At 50.8% G+C, this 26,369-nt stretch overlaps 1 protein-coding gene across 1 annotated transcript in view; it reads right to left on the reverse strand.

Moving 5' to 3' along the window:
* Positions 1 to 26,369, reverse strand: part of Loxl2 (lysyl oxidase like 2) — an 80,087-nt gene that overhangs the window by 24,101 nt on the left and 29,617 nt on the right. The window contains exons 4-6 of the mRNA XM_004665813.2: positions 19,862 to 20,084; positions 15,970 to 16,153; positions 5,776 to 5,927 (exon numbers count right to left, since the gene is read on the reverse strand). Coding sequence (XP_004665870.2) covers positions 5,776 to 5,927; positions 15,970 to 16,153; positions 19,862 to 20,084 — 559 coding nt within the window. The remainder of the gene's footprint in view (positions 1 to 5,775; positions 5,928 to 15,969; positions 16,154 to 19,861; positions 20,085 to 26,369) is intronic.

Below are 26,369 nucleotides of genomic sequence, written 5' to 3' on the forward strand. Positions count from 1 at the left end.
TCTTTTCTTTTTTATCTTAAAATTTTTTTTTGTTTACTCTTACTTATTTGAGAGCAAGAGAGAGAGAGAGAGAGAGAGAGAGAGAGAGAGAGAGAGAGAGAGGGAGAGAATGGGCACACCAGGGCCTCCAGCCACTGCAGACGAACTCCAGACGCGTGCGCCCCCTTGTGCATCTGGCTAACGTGGGACCTGGGGAGTCAGGCCTCAAACTGAGGTTCTTAGGCTTCACAGACAAGCGCTTAACCGCTAAGCCATCTCTCCAGCCCAATCTGTCTTTTCTAAGGATTCTTTTGTCCAAAAGCCCTTTTTTTTTTTTTTTCCTTCAAAGGCATTTTTGTCCAAAGTGCTAAAGGGAATGGGAGACCAGGACAGACTCCCCGTGAGACGAGGCCAGGCTCTGGACCTTGTCCTAGGTGTTCTGGAGTGCTGCTCTCTGGCCACTGGGTCCCTGGGGTCTGGACTGGCCTCTGGGGCTTAGGGCATTCATTAATCACCTGATTGTATCTCTTGTGAAAGCCATTTCTGCCAAGCTCTCCCTGGCACTCCTCTCCACTCCAAAGCTCTCAAGTCTCCAGCTTGCTGGCGTGGCCTTGGCTGGCCATGGTCCCCTGAGACATATGCCCAAGACTCAAAGTACAGTGGGGACAGTGAGGGGGACCGCAGGCCTTGCTTGTTTCTACATCTTGGGAGTCTGAGCGGTCCGGGAGGCACTCCTTTCCCCCTGGACCTGCTTGCTACTTCCCGCCTCCTCCCTGGCAGGGCCGAAGGTCTCCACGGCTGGAGCACATGGGTGGGAAGTGAAGGGTGCGGGTATGAATGCTTCTGAATGACCTTGTGTTTACAGTGGCAGCCCGTGGCGTGTTAAAAAGCAAAATGAGGGTTGGAGAGATGGCTTAGCGGTTAAGCGCTTGCCTGTGAAGCCTAAGGACCCCGGTTCGAGGCTCGGTTCCCCAGGTCCCACGTTAGCCAGATGCACAAGTGGGCGCACGCGTCTGGAGTTCGTTTGCAGAGGCTGGAAGCCCTGGCCCGCCCATTCTCTCTCTCTCTCTCTATCTGTCTTTCTCTCTGTGTCTGTTGCTCTCAAATAAAAAAAAAATAAATAATTAAAAAAAAAAAAAAGCAAAATGAGCCAGGTGTGGTGGCACACGTCTTTAATCTCAGCACCTGGGAGGCAGAGGTAGGAGGATCACCGAGAGTTCGAGGCCACTCTGAGACTACAGAGTTAATGCCAGGTCAGCCTGGACCAGAGTGAGACCCTACCTCGAAAAACCAAAATAAAAATAAAAATAAAAAGCAAAGTGACTTTCCACTGGGATTATCATTTCTAAATCCTCCATGCACTGGGCCCTGTCCCAATGATTGCACCTGGGGGAGGTGGGTCCCAGCCCTGCCGCCCACCTCCAAAGACTGACTTCCCTCCATCGACTTGAGGTCGATGCGGGCAAGATCAAAGGGGCCTGGGACCCCTGTTCACATTTGCTCTTACTTCCAGAAGGTGGGGTGGCCCTGAATCTCCAGGTCTAAGTTCAATGAGAAAGCTCTTGTCATCTGTTCTCTCTTTCCAAGGTCTCAAGGGGCCTGTGTCCCCATCCACTGAAGTAGCCTTCTCTTAAATTGGCTGGCCAGAGAGCAGTGTCCTTGTCCTGAATTCTAACGCTGCAGAGTGTCTCAGGGGCATGGGGCCAAATAATGTGTCATGTGGTCAACAGTGACATTTCCCAAGGATCCCAGACGCTGCGGTGGTCCTCCAAGGCTGACCAGGCCTGGACCCATGCCTATACTGGAGCAGGATGGTCAGCTCTGGGATAGACCTGGGCAGAGTGTGTCATTCTCGTCTTCTTTATGAGAGGCTGGCCACGAAGCCCTCTGGACATACAGGCCCCGGAACTTGGTGTCAGGGCTAGCCTCTTCCTGAGACAGCCCCTACCCCTAACCATCCAGCTGTCCCTCTGGGTCACCTGAGCGGAAGACAGCCCACCACTATAAGGTTATAAATGCCTTTGCAAGGGGAGGGCAGGTGCTCTGACCACTTGGGAACTTCTAGATGTGGGTGACTTTTCCACCTCAGTTGGCTGAGCAGAGGGGAGGGCCCCTGGCCCTTCCTCTCCACCTGGGTTCTTTATCCCCTCCAGCGCCCCACATGTCAGGAGCTCCTTGAACTTTCTTTTCTCTCTTCTCTTTCCACAGTTTTTCCAGGCCCTCCATGTGGGATGTCTAGCCACTCTGGTGTCTTTCCTTGGCTCTGTTCTTCTCAAAATTAATATAATAATTTTAATAATTATCCTTCTCAGTCTTCTTTTTTTATTCAGTTCTTTGATCCAAATTAAAAATGAACCTAGGGGGCTGAAGAGATGGCTTAGCGGTTAAGCGCTTGCCTGTGAAGCCTAAGGACCCCGGTTCGAGGCTCGGTTCCCCAGGTCCCACGTTAGCCAGATGCACAAGGGGGCGCACGCGTCTGGAGTTCGTTTGCAGAGGCTGGAAGCCCTGGCGCGCCCATTCTCTCTCTCTCCCTCTATCTGTCTTTCTCTCTGTGTCTGCCGCTCTCCAAAAAAAAAAAAAAAAAAAAAAAAACTTAAAAAAAAAAATGAACCTAGGGCTTAGGGCTCAAGGACTTTCCTGGACCCCTAGCACACTGTTATACCAGGGCCCCATGCAGGTGCTGGCATCCTGGCAACCATGAGGCCTGCCAGCTAAAGGTGGCCAATCATCATCAGCCACCATGGGGTCCTGGGAGCCTTAGGGTCAGCCAGCAGAATCTGGTCCACATCTCACCACCATCACCCACCATCACCCAGGAAAAGAAAACCTTTTTTTTGTTTTGTTTTGTTTTGTTTTTGTTTTTGAAGGTAGGGTCTCACTCTAGTCCAGGCTGACTAGGGATCACCATGTAGTCTCAGGGTGGCCTTGAACTCACGGCGATCCTCCTACCTCTGCCTCCCGAGTGCTGGGATTAAAGGCATGTGCCACCACCCCTGGCTCCTAATTCTTAAAAAAAAAATTTTTTTTGAGGCAAGCTCAACAGACTGGACTTTTTAATGCAAGAGAGTGAGAGTGAGGGAAAATTACTGGTATGCCAGGGCCTCCAGCCACTATAATGGAACTCCAGATGCATGTGCCACCTTGTGTCCTTGCATCACCTTGTGTATGTGGCTTACGTGGGACCTGGAGAGCCAAACATGGGTCCTTAGGCTTCACAGGAAAGCACCTTAACCATTAAACCATCTCTCCAGATTCCTAATTCTTTTTTTTAATAAACTGTTTTTTTTTTATTCACATATATTCAACCAGTAAATTTATACTTTTCTCCCTTCTTCCTTTCCTCCCTCCTTCCCTTTCCTTTTCTGTCCTTTCTCCCCCTTCTTTCCTCTCTTTCTCCCTCCCTCCTTTCTTTCTTTTTTTTTTTGTGGTTTTTCAAGGTAGGATCTTACTCTAGCTCAGGCTGACCTGGAATTCACTATGCAGTCTCAGGGTGGCCTCGAACTCACAGCAACCCTCCTACCTCTGCATCCTGAGTGCTGTCTTCTTTCTTTTTGGAGATAGGATCCCAGGCTACATAGTTGAGGATGATCTTAAACTTCTGGCCCTTCTATCTGTACCTCCTAAGTGCTGGGATTATAGGCACGTGCCATTACACACAGTTTTACGTGGTCCTGAGGCTTGAACCCGGGGTTTCATGCATGCTAGGTAAGCACTCCACCCAACTGAGCCACATCCCCAGTGTGCCCCTCTTCCCTAATTCTTTTGCTTCAGTCCTGACCCCCATGTGACTATATTTAGAGATGGGGTAATTAAGGTCCCGTGAGATCATATGGAAATGCTCTAAACCAGTCAGATCGGTGTCCTTATAAGGAGGCCAAGGGACAGCATGCTTAGAGGAGAGGTCAGGTAAGGACAATGAAAAGACAGCCAGCTGCAAGTCAGAGGCAGAGAGGGCTCAGAAGAAATCAAACATTGAAATCCCTTGGCCTGGACAGGCTCCAGGACTGGGAGAAAAGAGATTCCTGCTGGCTAAGCCTGCCTGTTGGGGGTGTTTTGTTATGGCCGCACCAGCTGACTAACGTGATAATGCTAAAGTGACTCTGACTCCACGTCCTGCGCGCGGCGGTCACGCGGAGCCTGGCTGGCTACCGCAGCAGCTTACCTGGCCCCACCCGGAGGAATGTCTTCTCGCAGGGTGGACATTGGGGAGAGCGAGCACCCACAGACTCAGGCACCACACCTCCTGCCACCTAAGCCTGAGCTCGGTGGTCTTGTCCTGGAACCTGAGTCCTAGGAAGGTGGGCACTGCTGGCACCGGGAGTGAGTCATTTCTGTCGCCGCGATCAGGCAGCCGGCTTGACTCAGTTCTGGTGATCACAGTTCTGGAGAAAATGCTCACTTTCTTTGCCCGAGGTCTTTCGTCTCACTTAACCGGCCCGTCTGCACGGCGTGCCGGCACACCGGGACTCGCGGCTGGCATGTGCTCTCGTCTTATCAGGGCTTTCCCAGGGTCCTGCCGGGCAGCAGTGCCAAATGGCCAGCTTCCCTGCTTGCCACCCAGAGCACGCACACATGGCTCTGTCACCCACAGTTGTGCTTCTACTTACAGCCTGGGTGGCGGGAGGTGGAGGGGGAGTGAATTGTACCAGGCACTGTGCCTACTGGGTCAGGAATGAGCTGGTGTGCCTTTGCCAAGGTCAAAGACTGCTGCTGTCCAAGTGGGGCCCGGCACATTCTATGCCTTAATGTCTCTCTTTTTTTTTTTTAATTTAATTTATTAGTTTTCTTTTCAGTAAATACAGGCAGTTTGGTACCATTATTTAGGCTCATCTGTGATCTACCCCCTCCCATTAGACCCTCCTTGTTAATGAAAATGGGTCGTGCATTGTGGAGTTAGCCCCCAGTTATTAGTATGATAAATGTCTCTGAAAATCATGACCCAACATGTGACTCTGACATTCTTTCCGCCCCCTCTTCCGCAAGATTTCCCTGAGCCATGTTGGGTTCATTTTTGGTCTGCTTCAGTGCTGAGGTGTTGGGGGCCTCTGAGGCTCTGGCTCTCTGATTTGGTAGGAGTTGATTTTTCTCTGCATTGATCTCCTTCCCCTCATAATGTCTCTTTATTGACTATTTACATAAACACATGATGCCACTCCGTTCTGGCTGCCACAGAGCACCCTGCAAATTCAAGGCGTAGTGAAGATCACTATGTAGGATTTGCCAGGTATTTTGCAATATTGAGTAGACTTTCTGCATAGCCAGGAAGGAGGAAAGGAATCCTCTGTGGGCAAGGTCACCCTAGGCTGCAGGCCACATACGAGTCATGTCTCAGGAAGGCGGGAGTGTGTCTCCGCTGACAGCCTTCTAATTCCCTCTGTTTACAAACCACTATCCGTATTGTGCTTATATTGAGGGCTTTACTGACCGGCAGTCCACGTGACTCTTCTTGGCCTGTGGAAAGGATGTACGCCAATGGTGTCACAGGTATGCGAGTCCCTTACAGTCTACTGAGTTGCTGTGGCCCTGAATGTCTAGCGCCAGAGGAGGGCATGGCCCACAGTGGATGCTCAGATACCTGCCAGTATGGAGGTGGCATTGAAATGGGTCTGCTCACTTGGCACTGTAACATATGCTAGGTGACAGTGGCATTAAAAGTGACAGCGGCAGAGCCCTTTCTCCAAGTCCACCACCGAGCACCCTCACACGCTCGGGAGGGTCCTTCAGAGGGAGAGTGGGCAGTTTATATTCTCCAGGGCACCGGCAACCCAGCCCCTTCTGGGTGTCCAGTCTCCTCACCTTCCTCTGGAAGCCCATGGTGGGGATGTTGCATCGCACGCCCGCGTCTTCCTCGTGGTTGCAGCCCTGTGACTCGGTGTTGAGTTTACAGTCGATGATGGACTTCTCTGTGCCCGTGCATTGGACCTCGTTGAGGTGGATGGGCCCAATCCCTGGCGAGGAAAAAGAAATGCGTGCCATGAAAGCGTCTGCAGATTTCCTGGAGCTGGCCAGGATGTCCCTGACCACAATCTCCCTCTTCATCCCCCAAACTGCCTTCAATCAGCTCCACATTCCAAGCCCCATCTCTTTGGAAAGAACATCGCCGTCTTGGCATATATCCTTGCCATTGTGCTAATAAAACTCGTCACCAAACTGCCCTGGGACCTTGGTCGGATCACTCAGGGCTGTGGTTTGAATTTAGAATATCCCCACAGGCTCATGTGTTTGAACATTTGGTCCCTGACTAGTTACACTCTTTTAGAACGTCTTAGAATCTTTAGGAGATGGACCATCGATGGAGGTCACTGAAGGCGGGCTGTGAGGTTTTAGAGCTGGTCCTCACTTCTGTTTGCTATGTGCTTCCTGGCTGTGGTGGTTTGAATGGATGTCCCCCAAATAGATTCAGGCACTTGTTAAAGCTTGTAATTTAGATCTCCAGCTACCCTGGCTGGAGGAGGTGTCACTGGGGAGATCCTAGGGTCCAACCCTAAGGTGTGGAGGTGTCGGGGCAGACCCAGAGTTCCAGTCTGAAGACAGGCAAAGTGCCAGAGTTCTGCCTGGGTTCCTGAAGCGTATTTGCTTGCTTGTGTGTTGGTGGTGGTATTTCTGTCTGCTTGGATCTGTGAAAGGGAGGGCCAACGTCTTCTGCCAACATAGACCCTTCCCTCTATCTGTGTCAATAAACTCCTTCCTCCACAACTGTGCCTGGTTTGGAAGCTCATCCCAGTGACCTGAGGCTGTCTGCTGCACTGACCATGGATGCAATGTGACCAGCTGTCTCCTGCTGCACCTGCCGCCTGCCTTCCCCACCGTGAGGGACTGTATTTTTTCTTAAATTCCAAGCACAAATCCTTCTCTTAAGTTACTTCTTGTCGGGCATTTGTCACATCAACCATTAAAGTAATGCACTCGGCATGTTTCAATACTAGAGTTCTCACATTAATAATGGAGCTGGGCTAGAAGACATCTACGTTTCCCTCCCAACTTCAATCCAGGAAGGCGGACGTGGTGGCGCACGCCTCAATCCCAGCACTCGGGAGGCAGAGGTAGGAGGATCGCTGTGAGTTCGAGGCCACCCTGAGATCAGCCTGGACTAGAGTGAGACCCTACCTCGAAAAACAAAAATCAACAACAACAAAATAATCTGAAAGGAGTGACTACTGTTATTCCAGTCATAGTCCCTGCAGTAAACAAGTGGTATATAAGAACTAGATGGCCTGATTCTAATCTAATTCTAAAGGAGATTTTATTTTAAGATTTATTTTTATTTATTTATTTTATTTATTTTTATTTATTAGAGACAGAAAGGGATAGAGACAGAGAGTGATAATGGGCTCACCAGGGCCTCTAGCCACTGTAAACAAACTCCAGACGCATGTGCCACCACGTGCATCTGGCTTATGTGGGACCTGGAGAATCAAACCTGGGTCCTTAGGCTTTGCAGGCAAGTGCCTTAACCGCTAAGCCATCTCTCCAGCCAACAAGGGGATTTTAAAATATAGGTATTAGCATGGTGGTGCACACCTTTAATTCCAGCAGGTGGGAGACTGAGGTAGGAGAATTGCTGTGAGTGTGAGGCTAGCCTGGGCTATAGAGTGAGTCGTAGAATGAGACCTTGTTTTAAATGCACATATGGCTGAAGTGTAGGGACGTTATAAAAGGGGTAGTTCAGTACTCAGGGCTAATAACACTGGCCCTATGAGTGAGGCAAGAAGCTGACACCTCACCCAGGAGAGAAGTGGCATGAAAAGAACAGCTGGCTCTGTGTGGAGGGGCACAGGGCCTGAGGGACCAAGCCAGGAGGAAAGTGCCCCAAGTCCTCTCCTCTGGCCACTTCCGTTTCCTATCAGTGCTCCTTGTGGCCAAAGCCAACTGTGCCTCACACCCTGGGCAAGGGTGGGGTGTGGAACCAGGGGGCAGGTGAAAGAACTGCCACAGGGGCTCCTTTGACTAGGGGCAGGATGACAAGAGCAAGCCTTCCACACTGAGAAGCCTCCCAGGCCCTTCTGCTCACAGAGACAGGAGTCCTGTGGAGTTGGGCAGGGCCCTCAGGCCCAGCTCTTTCCTGATGTCCTGGCATGTGCCGACCCCCATCTTTGTGACCTCTATTATCTCTTTGCTTCCCGAGTCTCCTCCCCACCCCTCGCTGAGTTCTTGTCCCTCAGGCTCTAACATGTTCTCACCTCTCTTTGTGGAACTTCTCGGGACCCCACACTGCTTCCCTCAGGCCTGGCACTCTCCTCTTGGTCGGGTGAACTTTCTAGGAAGCTTTCTTCTGTCTCTGATTCCCAGCCTGGTTTTCCACCAGCCCTCCTCGTTCCAAGAAATGGCTCCTCCAAGCACCTGCTGCTTTGCCAGACCCACAAGACTATCTTTTGTACTTCTTTTTCCACTCCGGACAACCCACCCATCAGGTTCTGTTCACTTCCGGGCAATCTGAAAGCTTGGGATTTCTTTCCCTTTCATTTCCACCAACACCACGCTCACATTAGCTTCTCCCACACGCAATGACCAAACAACCTCCATTCCCTCTCTGGCTTGTTCCGATCTCTTCCCTATAAAGCAGTCCAGGAGAGTTTCAAACGCATGTCGGATTGGGTTAGTCCTCACTTGAGAGTGGCCCAGTGACTTACCACTACTGGCCTTAGGAAGGAGTGCACAGGGTCTGTCACCACCAAATGACCCTGGAGGCCTCGCACTGTTACAAACCTGTGTTCCAGCTTTGCCTGGTCCTCCTACCTCAGCCACAAGGGTTTCGGGCTCCTTGCACCTCAACCTAGGAGTCTCAGCCTCCTCCCTCTGCCTGGCCCTTTCTCCCTTCCAAAGCCCACCAGGTGACTCTTGTCCCATCCTTCACTTCCTTGGAGAAACTGTTCTGACCCCCGCCCAACCCAGTTTCAGTTGAGTTCCCTCCCACAGCATTGTTTCGAACTCTCTGCCTTAACCCATCCCCTGTTCTTGAAGGTCTGTCTGCTCTCCTCTCTAAGTTCCCAGCCAGTGTTCAGAAGACAGGAAACGCTCACATGCCGTCCATATCGATGCTGCTGACTCTGCTGGGCTCTGTGATCTGTCAGCCTCCACGCCACATGTTGAAGACTCAACAGTGGATAAGGAAAGACTGCCCAGTTCCTGGGGAGGCAGGAGTCACCCAAAAGTTTGTGGCACGGCGTGGTCGGAAATAAAAATGGAGATGAGCACAGGTGCTTTGGAGCTCCTAGGGGTGCGGGGGCTGTGGTCTCATGGTCGATGGGCTATGTGGATCAGCCTCTATCTAAGTACACTGAGGCCCAAAAACATGACTTTTAGAAGGAAAGAGCCAAGTTACGTTTTCCTTAGAAATTCATGAATAGTGAGGCCATCAATTCCTTGGAAATTTTATAAATTTATAAAAACACTTCAGGGATAATGTTGGGAAGAACGTCCAAGCAAGGGCCACAGCTCAAGGACTGAGGTGGGCCAGGACGCAAGCTGGGGCCTGGACACCCTGCGGGATTGGGTTTGTGTGATGACCTTCAGAATAATGATGGGGAGGTGGCGATGGCTGGTATTCACTGAGCACTTGCTGTGTGTTGGATTCTAAACACGTGGCTTCTACTAATCCATGGAACCATTATACAGTAACTGTGAGAAGAAGACGAAGTACTTGGCTCAGTGAGAGAGTCAGGGTTCAAACCAGGTACTAACCCCTGAGCACAAACTCTTCCAGTGGAGTTGTAATGACTTGAATGTAAAAAGCTCCCTGAGTTTTAATACTTAGTTGGTAGTGCTACTGGGGAAGACTGTAGAGCCCTGAGGAGGTAGAGCCTTGCCGGGGGAAGCTTTGAAGCATTACAGCCTGGCTTGACTTGCCCTCTACTTCCATGTGTATGTGACCGAGTGACACCAGCTGTCTGCTCCCATCATGCTTTCCTTGACACGATGAAACTTCTCCTTGACACTGTAAGCTGAAATAAACCCCTTTTCTCCCCTAAGCTGCTGCCAGCAGGGTATTTTGTCTGAGCAATGAGAAACTAATACAAGCATCAGGGCAGACACCCAGGCTGAAAGGTAAGCAGGTGTTGCTTAGGAAACAGCGGAGCCCATCTGGTCCAAGCGCTCGAGGCTCCCAAATGCATCTGCTGTTTCCTACTTTGCGGAGGGCTGCTTCCTGCCTGCCTATCTAAGAAGCCTCCAAGTGACCTCTCAAACCTGTCCCCTCTGTGGTATAGCCTCAGATGACCTCGTGCTTGTCTAGGCTTCTGCACCTTTTATTCTTTAAATCTCTAACTCATGAGCCAAAGCGCTCACAGTCAGCCCAAGGTTAAATCCAACTCAGGATTTAGGGCCGGGGGTGATGAATAATCCTTGGGAAGTGACAAACCTTTCTGAGTTCCGTTTTTCCATCTGGAAAGGACCACAGACACCTCTCTCGCAGGGCTGACAGCATGAGGAACACAGGAGACTAAGTATGTCAGGCTGCTAGGGACCCAGGACACGGAGGGTGTTAGGACCAGGGTTAGTTCTGACTCGTCATCAGATCATAGGCCAAGTAACTCTCTCTCTCAAATAAATAATGGGCTCAGGTTATTTCTTCTTTCTCCCCCTTGACATCAGGGGACATTGATGAGTTCTCCATTCCAAGATTCAGCACAAACAGAACTCTGTGGCTGTGTAGAGCTGTTAGACCACACGGGGTGGGGGTGGCAAGTCAAGGGCATGACACACTTTGGCCACCACCTAGTGACTGTTGACTCACTTCTTTCTGGAGCGTTTGCCTTCTGTTGCGGGGACGAAACACCTGAACAAGAAGCTTGCTAAATATCTATGATGATCCCCTTTGATCCATGCTGCTCTCCCTCCTGGCTAGAGAGTCTGCCTTTTCCAAGTGGCAGTGAATACTGAAGAGACCCAACACCCATCCATATGACAAGAAAAGCAGGCTGACTTCCTAACACAAGAGAATTCATCTCTATCTCCACCACCAGGAAACACCAGAGAGGAAGGTATGGATTAGACATGAACGCTACTCTGGCTGCTAGCCAGAGACACCTCCTCCGGGTCGAGAAGGCAGGAAACACAGATATGACTCTAAACCCATCAAAGTATAAATCATAGACTGCTGAGAGCTCATTGCTAAAGGAGACTTAAAACATTCCCCCCAAGGCTCAGGGAACATTATGGAGGAGGGGCTGGGAAGAATGTAAGAGCCACAGGGTGTGGAGGTGTACTCTGAGACATTGTCCCTCCCATACAGACTGACTGGTTCATTCGTGAACCCACAGTGATTACCAATAACCCCACTGAGGAGGCTCTCAGTGGATTGGGAACTGGGGTGGGGGGGAGGTTCATAGAGTATAACCTAATAGGAATAAGAGAAATTTGCAATATGCTCTTATTTTGAAGTTCTGAATAAAAAAAAGAAGTAGTTGGGCTGGAGATATGGCTCAGCTGCTAAGGCACTTGCCTGCACAGCCTAAGGATCTGGGTTCAATTCCCCAGTTCCCCACATAAAGCCAGATGCATAAGGTGGTGGATGCATCTAGAATTCGTTTGCAGTAGCTACAGACCCTGGTGGCCCATTCTCTCTCTCTCTCTCTCTCTCTCCATATACATATATATATATATATATATATATATATATATATATATATATATATATATATATATCTGCCTCTCTCTCAAATAAATAAATAAATAAATAAATAAATAAATAAATAAATAGAAGTAGCTTATGGAAGGAAAGGGTTTAGTTCTGGAGGGTTTACAGTTTGGGGGGAAGTTTCATCACATTGGGGACAAGGAAGCATGGCTGAAGCAAACAGCAAAGTCTCACATCTCCATATGAGCATGGAGGAAGTAGAGACAGTGAGCTAAGTGGAGCAAACAGGGCTGCCACCAGAGACATCATGCCTTCTCCAGCAAGGCACCAGCTCCCAAAGGCTCCACCAGCTGGGGACTAGGTAGGATGCTTAATTACAAACACCTGAGACTATAGGGGATAATTACATTCAAACCTCACTCTCTTTTTCTCTTTCTTTCTTTCTCTGTCTTTCTTTCTTTTAATCTTTCTTCTTCCTGTCTTTGGCATGCATATGTATGTGGTGTGTATGCGTGTGTGTGTGTGTGTAGATGTGTGTGTGTGCATGTGGGGGCCAGAGGTTTGACATGGGTTGTCTTCCTCCATTGCTCTCCATCTTATTTATTGAGACAGAATCTCTCACTTAACCCAGAGCTCGTTGACTCAGCTAGTCTATCTAGTCAGTTTATACCGGGGATTCTGTGTCTGCCTCCGGATGGCTGAGACACCACCCTGGCCAAATTTTACATGGGTGCTGGGGATCTGTCCTGTGCCTATGTGGCAAGCATTCTACCCACTAATCCATCTCCTCAGCCCCTCCTGGATTAATTGCTGAGAAAAATCTATGTGGCTCTTGGGCAGATCTGGGCATGAGGCCTCGAAGTGAGGCTCACCCTCCCGACACGTGTGTTCAAGGCACTTCAGAGACAGAGTCTGAGGCGAGCACCCCAATGTGCCTTACTCTCTTCCCTGATCCATACACTTCTGTGTCAGGGGAAGGGCAGGCGGGCAATGGTGCTGGGGTCCAGTGGCAGCATGCCCATGGTGTCCATGGGCACCTGGTTCCTTCTGCATTCCAGAACTATAGACTTCACCTGCTCCTGGGTGCTGCAGCACTCCCTAAATTGCATCTCTCATAGTTCTTGCCCCATCTCCTGCTTGATTGCTCTTCTGCCATGGGGGCCCCGGTCTGGAGACCACAGGCTTGCAGCAGAACTAGGGTGCAGTGGGAGAACCATGAGTAGCTCCTGTCTCCCGTCTGCCTTCCTAAGAATTCCATGGTCTCAGGCTGGAGAGATGGCTTAGCGGTTAAGGCGCATGCCTGCAAAACCTAAGGACCCCAGTTCGATTCTCCAGGTCCCACGTCAGCCAGATGCACATGGTGGCGCATGTGTCTGGAGTTTGTTTGCAGTGGCTAGAGGCAATGGTGCAGCCATTCTCATTCTCTCTCTTGCTCTCTCTGTCTCTAATAAATTAATAAAAATAAAAATCTTAAAAAAAAGAACTGCATGGTCTTTGTGGGTACAAATCAATGAATGCCTTAAGGGTAAGCTAAGCAGGCTGCAGTCAGATTCTGGAAAGCACAACAGAACAGAAGAGTGTGTGGGTGGTGGTGTGCATGTTGCAAACAGAAGCTCTGCTCCACCCAACTCCGCTTCACTTTTGCACGTGTGGCACGCCTGTCACGTGTATGTCTTATTGTTGGCAAGAGGATGTTCAAGCTATTTCTCTACTCCTGCCCTGCCCAGCGCCACTCAAACTGTAGCCAGTCCAAACTGATACATGCTGGAAACAAAAATACTGCCTGTATTTTAAATCTCTAAGAAGAAAAACAGCAAGCAATCTCATTAATAGAATTTCTACAGATGATACATTGAAACTATAGTATTTTGGATATAGTGGGTTGAGGAAAATATAGTATTAAAGTTTGCTTCACCTGCCATTTTTTTTTCATGTGCATGCTAGAAAATTCAAAATTCCATATGTGGCTCATATTGTAATTCTACTGAGAGGCACTGGTCTAGGATGTTGGATAATCTTCACCAAGTGTCTGCTCAGTTGGCCATAATTATTCATTTGGAGTGCTTGTTTCCTTTCTTTTTTCTCTTTTTCCTTGCCCTTCATTCCCTTTATTTTCCTCCCTTCCTTCCCTTCTTCTTTCCCTTCTCCCTCTTTGTTGCTGGGCATGACTCTACGGACAGCAGATAAAACACAAAGGCCCACCTCACATATGGCTCAGATATGAGAAGTCCATATGTCAGCAGACAGTTGGGGTCCTTCTGGGAGGGGGGGTGTCCTGGCAGAGTCTTCTGGTGACCTATCATCTATCCTTGTGCTGCTGGAGCCAGACAGAGCCGCACACAGCATCCATCCAGCCACCTTGATTTACAGTGAAGAAGCCCGGGACCAGAAGGTCGTCCAAGGTCACCAGACAAGCAGGTGGTCAGGCCAGGATGAAGATTCAGATTGCTCAGCTCCCTGGTTGCCCTTAAACTACCCATGGGTGTGGTTGCTTGTTCCATCAGCTTCGCCAGGACCTGGGGACTGACCGTGTCTGCTCTGCGACTTGACTCTGTGCGTGAGACTTCTCCCTTCCTGCCTGCTGGAGTCACCCACCCAACACGGCAGATGGCAGAAGGTGCGTTCAAGGTCAGCATCAAAAATGCCCAGGGCCTCTTCCTACAGATCCTCAGAAACTCATAAACCTCTGGCTGCTCTGGGCAGTGAAGTAATCAGGTCACATAGCCCCCGCCCATGACACACGGAATGGCCATGTCACAGAGTGCTTGCTTATGCCTCGGGATGAGCGGCCCTTATTCTGTAGGTCTTAGGAAAGAAGGTCCAAGTCCACCTGTGGATCAGCCAGTAGAGTGAACTGGGGGGACATTCAGAAGCTGAGGGGACCCAGACTCCCTCATTGGGACCAGGGAAGAGAATGCATTGTCCTGTGACGCAGTGGGGACTTCCAGATGACATAGCGTGCTGCTGATGACCTCCCCTAGGTCCTCACCCCTCAGTGCACACCCAGCGTGCCTCCTAGATGGGAGAATGTACGTGGAAAGAGGCTCAGAGGTGACCAGGCCCAGAGGTCAAAAACCAGGAAGCTGGAATCCGCATTGGGCGATGGCGCTCCAGTCTTTGGCAACTACTGGGATCCCCTTGAGCCTCACCCTCCTCAGATGATGGAGTAGAGGACTCGGGGCTTTATCTAGCAGAGCCCATCTCTGACCCCCCAGACTGATCTTAACTCCACAGAGCCTCCTTCTGGGCCCAGGTAACCATTTACGAACACCCCAGGCAGCTGGGGGTGGCATGCTTCAGGATGAACCAGCAGATGGCACAGTTCAGATGAGCTTACTGCTAAGATGTGAGAGCCTGTGTTCAGTAGCTGCACTAGAGGTTAAGTTCAACAGGATGCTGGATTTCCACAGGAGAAAAATCACCAGCTGTGGCATTTCAGGGCCTGGACCCATGGTGACTATTACTTCTTCAGGCTGCAGTTGATGACCTCACCACATTCCTTTCTGTGGGGTGACGGCCCCACGCACAGCAGCATGAGAAGCACTTTCACTCACAGACTAGGACACCCCACCCTCGTCTGCAGCCTGAGCACCACTCCCTGCTCCCCACCCCCACCACCATGGCAACCCACGGGCTGCAGTGGTCTCCCTGCTGGTCTGGGCTGGACGGAGCCCCAGAAATGACCATGACTCGTCTCACTCAAACACAGTTCTCCAGGGGAAGGGTGGGCATCATCGGGGCCACTTGGCCTAGGCGAAGGGTCCTGACAGACTCAAGCCTGCAAGGCTGGGTAGGTTTCATGGCCTCACACCAGAGGGGACACCATCGTTCTGTGTCATCTGGAGGCGACAGCAGAGCCCCCAACAAAAGCCTCCCATTTTTGTGCTTTGCTCACATAAGAGATTTGTTTGGAAAGAGCGAAAACTGGGCCTCTTCTCCTGACTGTCTTATGACCCTGGAGAAGTCCAAACCACGTTCTCTCTCTGCTGTCGGGGGTACAATGTCTGCAAGGCTGTGGCAGGGCGGGAAAACAAGGTGGTGGCTAGCTCTTTTGTATCCAGGCACACTTCCTGGACTCTGAGTTTCCTTCCTGGAGGAAGGGTTTGTGAATCCTGAAGGGGGCACAGGGTGGGGAGTTGGTGACCTAGACACAAGTACCCACTGGCTGCCAGTTCACCTTGCTCATTCATTCCCTTCTCTACGCCTCAGCTTCCAAGTCTATAAAATGGGGACTCAGTGTTCTCTAAGGCTCTGGAGAAGGGCCTGAGATTCCTGGGTGGACAGGGCCCCTGCTTCAGGGAGGAGCAGGACAAAAGGAGCCTGAGGTCACGACCACCGCCTAGCGCTGGGCTCACAGGGCCGCATTTTCCCGTGAAGAGAGAGAGGGCCCCACCATCAGGTACCCCGTTCCTTACCTTGCCCCAGCCGGGAGCCGGTGACGGCCTCTTTAGCAGTCCCGAAGCCCAGCTCTCTGCAGACCACGCTGGCTGACACCAGGTCCCACTTGTCGTCACAGACGGTGCCCCACTCTCCATTCTTGAGCACCTCCACGCGCCCCTCCCCGACCTGGGCTCCTCCTCTCAGCCGCACCAACGGTTGCTGGAGAGACACATGGTCCTGCTGAGCGCACCCTGCGGGCTGTCACCCTCCTCCGCTCCCCTCCCTCCCGGCTCCCTTGGCCAGGCCATGCCCCCAGCTCAGCGGCTGAACCTGCTCAGGTTCTTGGGGGTGAGGTGACATGAGCTCCCAGTGCAGCTTCCCACGAGCCTCTGCCCTGGAAGCCCATGTGAGACCCTTGCCGGCCCACCACCTCCTCCATGCTCAGCTCCTGGCTCCACCTCCAGTTCGTCCCTCCTCCCCCTGTGAGGAAGACGCTTTACCCACAATGTCTGCAGATGACAAATGAACCCCATCCTCTGCCTGTAGCAGTGTACTCCTGGCTTGCCCTACATGCCTATGATTCTGCTGCGCGCCACACAGGGCAGGAGGAGCCGTAAAGCAAGGGAAGACCCGGACCTAGAAAGTGGGGCTTGACGGCTGGAGGGATGGCTTAGAGGTTAAGGCATTTGCCTGCAAAGCCGAAGGACCCATGTTCAATTCCCCAGGACCCACATTAACCAGATGCACAAGGTGGGGAGGTACATGAGTTTGGAGTTCGTTTGCAGTGGCCTCCCTGGCGCACCCATTCTCTCCCTCTCTCTCCTTCTTTCTCTCTGCCAAATAAGTAAATAAATAAAAGAAAATAAGAGAAAGCGGGGCTTGATTAGGAAAGCTAGACCTGATCAGGGCATGACTCAGGGCAGGGACCTTGCATTGGATGGGGAGCCTCGCTAGTTATGACCAGTATCTGTCCAGAGCTCCCTAGACCCAGTCCAAGTCCAAATCAGCTCAGACCTTCAAAAGATGCAACGCCTCCAGAGAGCCACAGACGGTGAGGTGCTGCAGTTAAAATGCCACTAATGCTGACTCACAGTCCGGAAGCTCTAATTTACCCTTCTGGAATGACACAACAGCAAGGCCCGCCCTCTCATCTCTTACAGGATAGGAGATGGGCGCCAGCTTCCGTGGCTGTGTGCACGCACAGGTGTGCAGGGATGGTTGTGCGCAACCTTGTGGGCAGGCTCACTTGCACATGTGTGTACGGGTGCACCCGTACGGGTGTGCGTTCAGGAGATTCCGAAGTCTTCGGGGCTCTGAGTCATGGCTGATGTTCCTCTGGGGACTGTGCTGGCATTTTCGTCAGATCAGACCAGAGTCCTTATTCGACCCTGGCCTGTGCCGCCCTTAGCCGAGACCACTTTCAGCCTGTCTGCTGATGATGGGGAGAAGGCAGGCCTGGCTGGGGGCGCTGTGTTGGAACCACTCACAACCACAGAGCACCGTGATGACCTAGGCCTCATGCAAAAGCCCGATTCTACCCTCCAGCCACCTTCCCCACCCACAAATGGCAACTTGGGGCTGGCTTTGCAAGGTGGGGTGCTGCGGCATCATCCAGATTCACAGACCCCCCCCCCAGCCCCCAAGAACCTGGCACAAGGGGGGAGAAGTAAAAGAGGGTGGACTGAGTACAAAAATCCCCGTGGCTTCAGGAACTTTAGTCCTTCTTAAAAAAAAAAACAAATAAACAAATAAACAGGGACTGGGTGTGGTGGTATATGCCTGTAATCCCAGCACTCAGGAGGCAGAGGTAAGAGGATCACCATGAGTTCGAGGACACCCTGAAATTACATAGTGAATTCCAGGTTAGCCTGGACTACAGTGAAACCCTACCTCAAAAGAGTCCAAAACAAAACAAAACAAAAAACAAACAAACAAACAAAAAACAGGCTGGAGAGATGGCTTAGTGGTTAAGGCCCTTGCCTGCAAAGCCAAAGGACCCAGGTTCAATTCCCCAGGACCCACGTAAACCAGCTGCACAAAGTGGCGCATACATGTGTAGTTTGCTTACAGGGGCTGGAGGCCCTAGACGCCCATTCCCTCTCTATCTGTATCTCTCTTCCAAAATTAAATAAACAGCATAGTAACTAAAAATATTGGTGATGGCTCCTGCTTTCTGTAGAACTGTGACTTCTAGCGACCTTCTTCCCAAGCTGCCTCGTGGAATACAGGGTCCTCTCACATGGAGCCCACCATCCTGATCTCAAGGGGATGGAGACAAAGTGCCTGAATGTAATCTAGCCCTAGCCCCCGCCCCTCGAAGGGGCCGTGTAGAGATCCGGCTGGCTCTGGAGTGAAAACAGAAACCAAGGGAAAGTGTGAGGTCAGCCTCTGGTTTGTTCACCGGTTTGGTATGAACCTGACTCCTTCGTGTTAAACATCACAGCAGAGGAATTCCAAAACGGTAGGACCTGGTACTCTGGATGACACATGGGGAAAACACAGGCTGGATGAGGATGAGGCCATCAGAGCATGTGGCAGGGGAAGTGAGGGCTGGAGACAGGTTTGTGGAGGGCCTAGAAATAGCACTGCATAGCTTTCCCCTTACTCTAGCTGTGGGTGGTCACAGCCGCATTTTCAAGATCCCTGAGGGGCCTGAAGAGGCTAGGCTCATGTTCCCCAGAAGTGCCAGGAAATCAAGGGTTCTTCCCAATTATTCCTAAACACTGGCCTGAGGATTGAGCTCCCAGCATGCATTTCACTTCTCTCCATTAGACCCGAGATCTTTGATCCCACTACCTCCCAGCCTGGGAGAGGCATGCTTCTTGGTTGGTCACTCTTTTCCTGATTTCGTAGCCCCAAGAAGAACCCTGAGAGGAGTGCAGAGGACCAAGGGATAAGATGAGAGGCAGGAGGAGGGAGAGGGAAGACAGGCGTTGTTCTGGGGAGGGACCCCTGCTGCTCCACTGGCTACCAGCACGCCCTGTGGGAGCTCCCCCACCCTCTCCTTAGCTCCCCGTTATAGCTGGTGTGGAACTCCCCTTGCCAATGGGATAAAGGCACGCAGCTTTTATCTGGCCATGCCTAAGGTTATTTATTATCAGGGCCAGAGATCCAACCCTTGATCGATGATCAACTCTCTGTCCTCCCCCACCCTCTGCTCGTTCCAGGTGCTTTCCAGCTGTCCTAGGTCAGCAATTCCCACAACACACACGCTGCGTGCACGCATGCACTCACGCTCACAGGGACTATGTGATGGATACATGGCAGAAAGGAAGAACAGAGAAAAGAAAAGCTGACGGCCTCTTCTTGATTATGGAAGGGAAGACAGAAGAGGGGAGACATTCTTTTTCACAGTCAGGCCTGCCGAGGTTGGGATGATTCACCTGTCTGGAGGAATCCATCGGTGGAAGCGGAGGACCTCACTTATATGGGGAGATGGGAATTATTTCTCAATTATTCTCCCACCCGCTCTCATGTATTCTGTCACCCTGATACATGCCCTCTGTAAACATGACAGGGCTGGCTCATCCAAGTGTAATGTGACCAGTGCAGAGATGACCTGGACGAGATAATGGCAGGTGCTCTCGCATGTTGAAAACCTTTCTACTGGAAATAAAGCCAAAGCTGGTTACAAAATGATGTAGCTGGCATCACGTGGCTTGGAGAGCTGCACCCTACCTCCCCAGTAGTCCTTGAGTCCTGCAGGCTTTTCTCTTTTGGGGACTGTGCACAGGGTCCCCATCTGGCCACCCCACATCATTGGTGCTATGAAGCACGTGACAGGTGACCATGGAGTACTCCTCTTGCCCAGAGTTTGTCCTCCACAGAGGGGCCTCTCCTCACTCTCTCCTGGGGTCCCTCTTGTTCCCTTTCCACCCATCACCCTTGCCAGAGACCAAGTGGCCACCTCTTCTGTCCAGTCCTCACCTCTGGCTTGTAGGCTTTCCGGAATCTTGAAGGTCCATCGGGGCTGAAGACCTGGCTAGGCACACAACTGACCACAGCCGGCTGCCCATTTTCACAGGTTGCATTCTTCACAGGGTCCCGTGACACTGGTGGACCCAACTTGCAGCTGGAGATGTGAGCCTCGGTGCCCGTGCAGTTCATGGAGAAGCGCCAGTAACGCAGCTTCCTCCTGGAGGCAAAGGCTCTGCAGAGGGCAGGATGGAGCGAGTCACCAAGGCATCCTGATCTCCATCCCTTCCCCCCTCTGAAACTCATAGAGCTTGCTCCCAGGGCTCAGCCCTGCCTCCCAGATGAGGGGAGTCTCTGCTCAGTGCCTTTTGTCGGCACCCACAGAGCACTGGCTGATGCTGGGAGCTGGAGGTTTAACCTAGAGGGTGTACAGGGGCCTCCTGACCTCAGGCAGCTTCCATTTTAGGCGAAAAAGGACTAGCTCATGTTAATGAAATAATAATAATAATAATAAAGTCTGTGGCCAGGCAAGTGGCACGTGTTGATCACCTCAGCTCTTGGAAGGCAGAAGCAGAAGGAATCAGGCCAGCCTGGGTCTCAAAAACACATAAGGGCTGGGCAACTGTCTCAGTGAATAAGAGCACTTGCTGTGCCAGGGTGAGGGCCTGAGGGTGCTTGAGTTCAGTCCCAAGCACCTATGTACAAAAGCTGGGCATGGCTCTGCACCCCTGGAACCCCCAGTCCTGCGGGGAGTGGAGATTGGAGAACTACTGGGCCTTGCTTGTCAGCCAGTCTGACAGAAAGTAGCTGCTCCAGTTTCAGTGGGAGACTCTGTCTCAAGGACACGCTGCGGAAGAGCGACAGAGGAAGACACCCAGTGTCCGTATGTGTGCATACTGGGCATGCACATCTGTGTACACACATGCAGACGCTATAGTACACATACCACACACATACGTGCCAAGAAAAAGACACAAGAAGAGCTGGAGAGATGGCTTAAGTGGTTAAGGTGCTTGTCTACAAAGTCAAGGACCCAGGTTTGATTCCCCAGGACCCATGTTAGCCAGATGCACAAGGGGGCGCACATATCTGGAGTTCATTTGCAGTGGCTAGAGGCCCTGGTGCACCCATTCTCTTTCTCTCTCTCTCTCTTTCTATGTCTCAAATAAATAAAAATTAAAAATTAAAAAAGATACAAGAAAATAATAATGATTAGGATTGTGTGCACAAACACACAAAACAATTAGAACCATCTAGAAGAGATGAGGTCTCCTGGTCCCCAACCCAGCCATCCTCAGAATGGCCAACCTTGACTCTTCAGTTAACTTCAGCATCACCTATTGTCCCTGCAAACCTTCTTTCTCCTGGTCAGTGAGGAGGGCAAGTCTCACAATGCCAGACAAGAGTAAACGCATAAACACAATGACAACAGCCTTAAATGACTCCCTCCCTTGAATCAAAGAAGAGTTTGTTCAGTGAATGGAAACTACAGACCTTATCAAATACCCAAATCACCCAGGGAAATTGGTGAGGTTGGGGTTATCTTAGTACCATCCTAGGGATTTTCAGTGCGTATTTATTTTACATTTTTATGGTTTTAAAAATTCATTTATATATCTATGCACTTATTTATTTGTTTACTTTGAGACAGAGTCTCATGTACTTCACACTAGCCTCAAATCCCATGTAGCTGAGGATGGCCTTGAACTTCTGATCCTTCTGCCTCAGCTTCCTAAGTTCTGGGATGACAGGCATGTGTTACCATTCCTGGCTATGTTTTTCTTTTAAAGGCAGAATAACAGTTAAAAAATTAAGTTAAGATTAAGGTAGGAAAAATATTTTCCCCCAAAACAATAGCCAACCAATAAGTAATACATTGATTAATAAAAAATAAAAAGGTTACTATGATTCAGTTCCCTTGTGTCCAGAGCAGAAATAACATAAATATCTACTTCATAAGATTGCTACGTGTCTTAGCCTGTTTTCTGCTCCTATAGTTGGCTATCACAGATTGGATAATGCATATTAAAAATAGACATTTAGGGCTGGAGAGATGGCTTAGCGGTTAAGGAGCTTGCCTGCAAAGCCAAAGGACTCAGGTTCAACTTCCCAGGACCCAGATAAGCCAGATGCACATGCATCTGGAGTTCATTTTCAGTGGCTGGAGGCCCTGACATGCCCATTCTTTCTCTCTCTCTTTCCTTCCCTATTTCTGTATCTCTCTCTCTTTCAAATAAATAAATAAAAATTAAATTTAAAAAATAGACACTTATTTGGTTTGTATGGCCATTCTAGAGGCTGGGAAGTTCAAGAAAAATGGTGGTGGCACCTGGAAAGGACCTTGTGCCATGTCCTTCCATGGCCATCTGTGGAAAGACACACAAGACAGAGAAGAAACTGGGCCAAATTTACTTAAACAGCAAACCTAGCATCATGACACCTAACCCCATCCCACGGAAAATAGCATTGAGCCATTCAGGAGGACAAACCTTTTATGATCTGATCGCCTCTTAAAGGTGCCACTTCTTAGTACCATTTATTACACTTCAACTTGTGTGTTGGAGGGAACAGTCAAACTATAATTGGAGGTCGGAGGAAACCCCATGCTGGGAGTGAAAATGACCTGCTACAAGAGTCCTGGCATCTAGAGAAAGACTCACCTCCCAAAGGAAAAATTATCTCCAGTACTGGTCACTGGGGCCCACGGCTAAATCTCTGTATGTACATTCACTGGGTTTGTTTCGCCTTTTCTGTAAAATGTAACACGAATGTAGGCCCAGTAATGATAGATTACAATTTTTCTCTCTCCCCCCTCTCCCAATTTTGGCCCCAAACTGTAAATAAATCCATTAATCTCTCAATGTAGGTGAGCCTTCAGACCTAGAGCAAAACTTTACGGCTGGGAATTAATCATGAGTTCCTACTGGGGAAGCACTTAAAACACTGCCCAGGAAATGTTTGGGAAATAAATAGAAATTGTAGCGGTGTCATGGATTGCATGTGGAATGTTCCTCACAGTTTCGTGTGTTTGGGCATATGGTTCACAGCTTGCGGGGGAGGGGCACGATATTTTGGGAAGTTGTGGGACCTTTCAGAGGTGGAGCCCAGCTGGAGGAAATGCATCACTGGGAAGGGCCTGGGGTTCCAGCTGGGCTCTGCTTCCTGATCAGCAGAGATGGGCTGCATGCTCCTGCCGCCATGAACTCCACCATACCCTCCCCCTCCCCACCAGGATGCACTGCACCCTCTCAAACTGTGAGCCATAGTAATTCCCTTCCTCCCTTAAGGTGCTTCTGTCAGGTCATTACAGGAAAAAGCAAAGGGGTAAGAGGAGGGCGCCTTGTGCTTGAAGTGAGAATCATTTGGTGGGAGACCAGTAATGGTGGGTCTGCAGAAGACGGGGACAGGGACGACATCCTGGTCCTGCTGTCCAGCTCCTTGGGACTTCCTACAGGCTTGTCCCTGCCTGGAAGGACTCAGTGAGACGTCTGAGGAAGCTGAGCAGCAATTGCTCTCAGCTGCCCAGTAAAGGAGGCTCTCCGGGCAGGTGATGCTGGCAGGGGCAGAAGCGGGGTTCCGTTCCTTCTGCCCCAGCCCCCTTGGAAGGATCAGCTTGGTCTTGGAGCGAGTAGCATGCAAACACGGGTGCCACCATCCGCTCTCCTTTACCAAAATGTGTGTCTCCTAACAATTCTACTGTACACCGGGGTCTCCGAGAGGCAAACGACGCTGGGGGACTCCGAGTGCGTGCTCTCCGCAGTGACATCGTAGGATGGGAACCTCCACGGCAGGACTATGAGTAAATCCAGAGCTACTACTCCCCCCCCCCCACTTCCTGCAAGGCCCCTGCACTGGGAAGCCCCCCCCAGCTCACTGGGCTCAGCTCCCCCTTACCCATGGCCCGGAACGTGAGCTGTGTGAAGACTGGTCAGACCACACTGCCCCCCCCCCCCCCCGGCCTTGGTTTAGGAAACCGCATCTGTTTCCAGCTGTCAGTGCACACCTCGCCGGGCAGCACACAAGGCTGCCCCACACTTGCTCCTTCCCAGGCCGCTCAGCTTACATCAAGTCTCAGGAATGCGCCGCCCACGACCACAGACCTCCACTAACCAGACGCTGGTCTCTCCCCGACTCTTCCCCCCCCCCCACCATCTACTGACTCACAGATGGGCTCCCTCCCTCCCCAGAGATTCAGAGAGCCGAGGTGTGGGGGAGGAGGGAGGTAGCCTACCCCCAGGCTTGAACATAGGAAGGATGAAGGCTTGGAGGCAGCCTTCCGCCAAGCTGGAAGCCAGCGGGGCCGTTAACAGAAGCTAGAATGATTCCTTGCAGCGCGGAAGGTCGCGGCAGCTCTCCCCAGCCAAGGGGGAAGGCAGATTCTGTGGGATCCTGCCAGCTGCTGAGGTCTGTTCCAACCATGTTTTCCAGACCTGTGGGGAATCCCCACTGGTCAGGCTTGGGGTTACCCTCCATCCACGTGAGATAGACTTGAGCTAAAAACTCCATCATTCCTTCCTTGGGCTAGTGGGTTACAGGAATGTTTGGGTGAGTTCAGAGTCAATGTTCTGTAGTCCCCCAAAAGTCCGATTATTTCTTCATGACACACATCCTGGGAAAAGGGCTCCTTCAGGGAAGACTGGCAGAAAGTACCAGCTTTTGTCAGGGTACTCCAGATTCTTCTTCAAAGGGGCACAGCCTTCCTTTCATTCTGGGGTCCCGGGGACATAAACAGACCTGAGTCTTGAAATTGATTATGGAAAGTGACTTCTGCTGTCAGGATTTCATGATTCAGGTGAGACCTCGCACTTGACCTAGAACTTGGTTGTTTGTGCATGCCAATCTAGGATCTAGTGGGCCTCTTGTCTCCCAGAAGCACCATGATAACCAACGAGCCAGTGCCAAGGTCTGTAGGAGTCAGACCATCCCGAGGGTGGCATTGTCTCTGCTGCCCCTTAACAGAACCCTGTCCCCTTGCCTTTGGTGGTTGATGGGCACCAGGTGGCCTGGCCAGTCCTGGATTACTCCCAGTGTCATTAGGTTTCCCAATGCAGTGTCTTTTTTAAAAATCTTTACTTATTTATTTGATAGCAACAGACGGAGAGAGAAAGAGGGAGAAAGAGAGAGAGAGAGAGAAAGAGAGAGAGCACACACCTTTAATCCCAGCACTCAGGAGGCAGAGGTAGGAGGATTGTCATGAGTTCGAGGCCACCCTGAGACTACAGAGTGAATTCCAGGTCAACCTGAGCTAGAGTGAAACCCTACCTCAATAAAATAAGATAAAATAAAATAAAATAAAATAAACCTTTACTTCCTAGCGGTGTGGCTCCTATCAGCTGCAGTGACCAGTGCCCATCTGGCCCACAGTCAGCTTTCAGTAAGCGGAAGTTAGAATTAGCACTATGTAGAAAAGGGGTTAAAGAGATGGCTCGGTGGGTAAGAGCGTTTGCCATGCAAGCATGAGACCCTGGGTTCGATTCCCACTACCCGTATCAAAGGCTGGGCGTGGTGATGGGGAGATGGCTAAGATGTTAAAGGTGTTTTCCTGCAAGTTTGCTGGCCTCAGTTCATCCCCACATGCCTACAGGAGACAGAGCCCGGAGAATCTTGAAGCCCACAGCCAGCTACACTGGCCCAGAAACCAACAAGGAGACCCGGTCTCAAGCAGGTTGGAAGGAGGGCATAAACAACCCATGGTTGCCCTGGGGCCTCCACAGTGTGCACCCCTCCACACACATCATACACATGCACACATACCCACAGACAGCACACACGCATCTGGGCGTGGCTGCACACCTGTAACCCCGGCAGTGAGGGAAACAGGATCATTGCGGCTCACTGGGGAGCCAGTTTGGCTAAAATCAAAACAACAACCACAACACACACACACACACACACACACACACACACACACACACACACCTGGGTTCCATGACAGACTTTGTCTCAAGGAAATAAGGCAGAAGAATGAGAGGAGGACATCCTCTTCTGACCTCCACAAGTGTGGGCAGAGGACACACTCACACTCACACACACACTCACACACTTATGCAGAAGAGACAGGAAAAGCCCGTTCACAACTCAAGCCAGTTGGCTCTCCATACCCTTGAGTTCCACATCCTCAGATCTGACCAAACCACAGACTGAAAATACTCAGTTGTGGGGGGGGGGGGTATACAGACCCTTCTGTCTTGTCATTATTCCCTAAATTCCAGAGCCTGACAACCGTTTCCACAGTGCTGGTATTGCATTAGGTGTTGTAAGTCATCTAGAGATGTTATGAGGCTTACAGGAGGAGGTTGTAGATTCTATGTAAATATCTATGTAAATATCATATCCTTTTATGTAAGGGACCAGAGAACCTTTGATTTTGGCATGAGGAAGGGGCTCTGGAACCAGGGGCCCCACCCAAGATACCAAGGCACATCTGGATGTCCACCTACAGCTTGCCAAGCAACTGAAATCCTTGCCCTGGCCAGCCCCCAGGTCACATCCCTACTTTTCTCCCCAGATGACATTAACC

The sequence above is a fragment of the Jaculus jaculus genome, chromosome 12 (assembly GCF_020740685.1).
Source record: "Jaculus jaculus isolate mJacJac1 chromosome 12, mJacJac1.mat.Y.cur, whole genome shotgun sequence".
Classification (NCBI taxonomy): Eukaryota; Metazoa; Chordata; class Mammalia; order Rodentia; family Dipodidae; genus Jaculus; species Jaculus jaculus.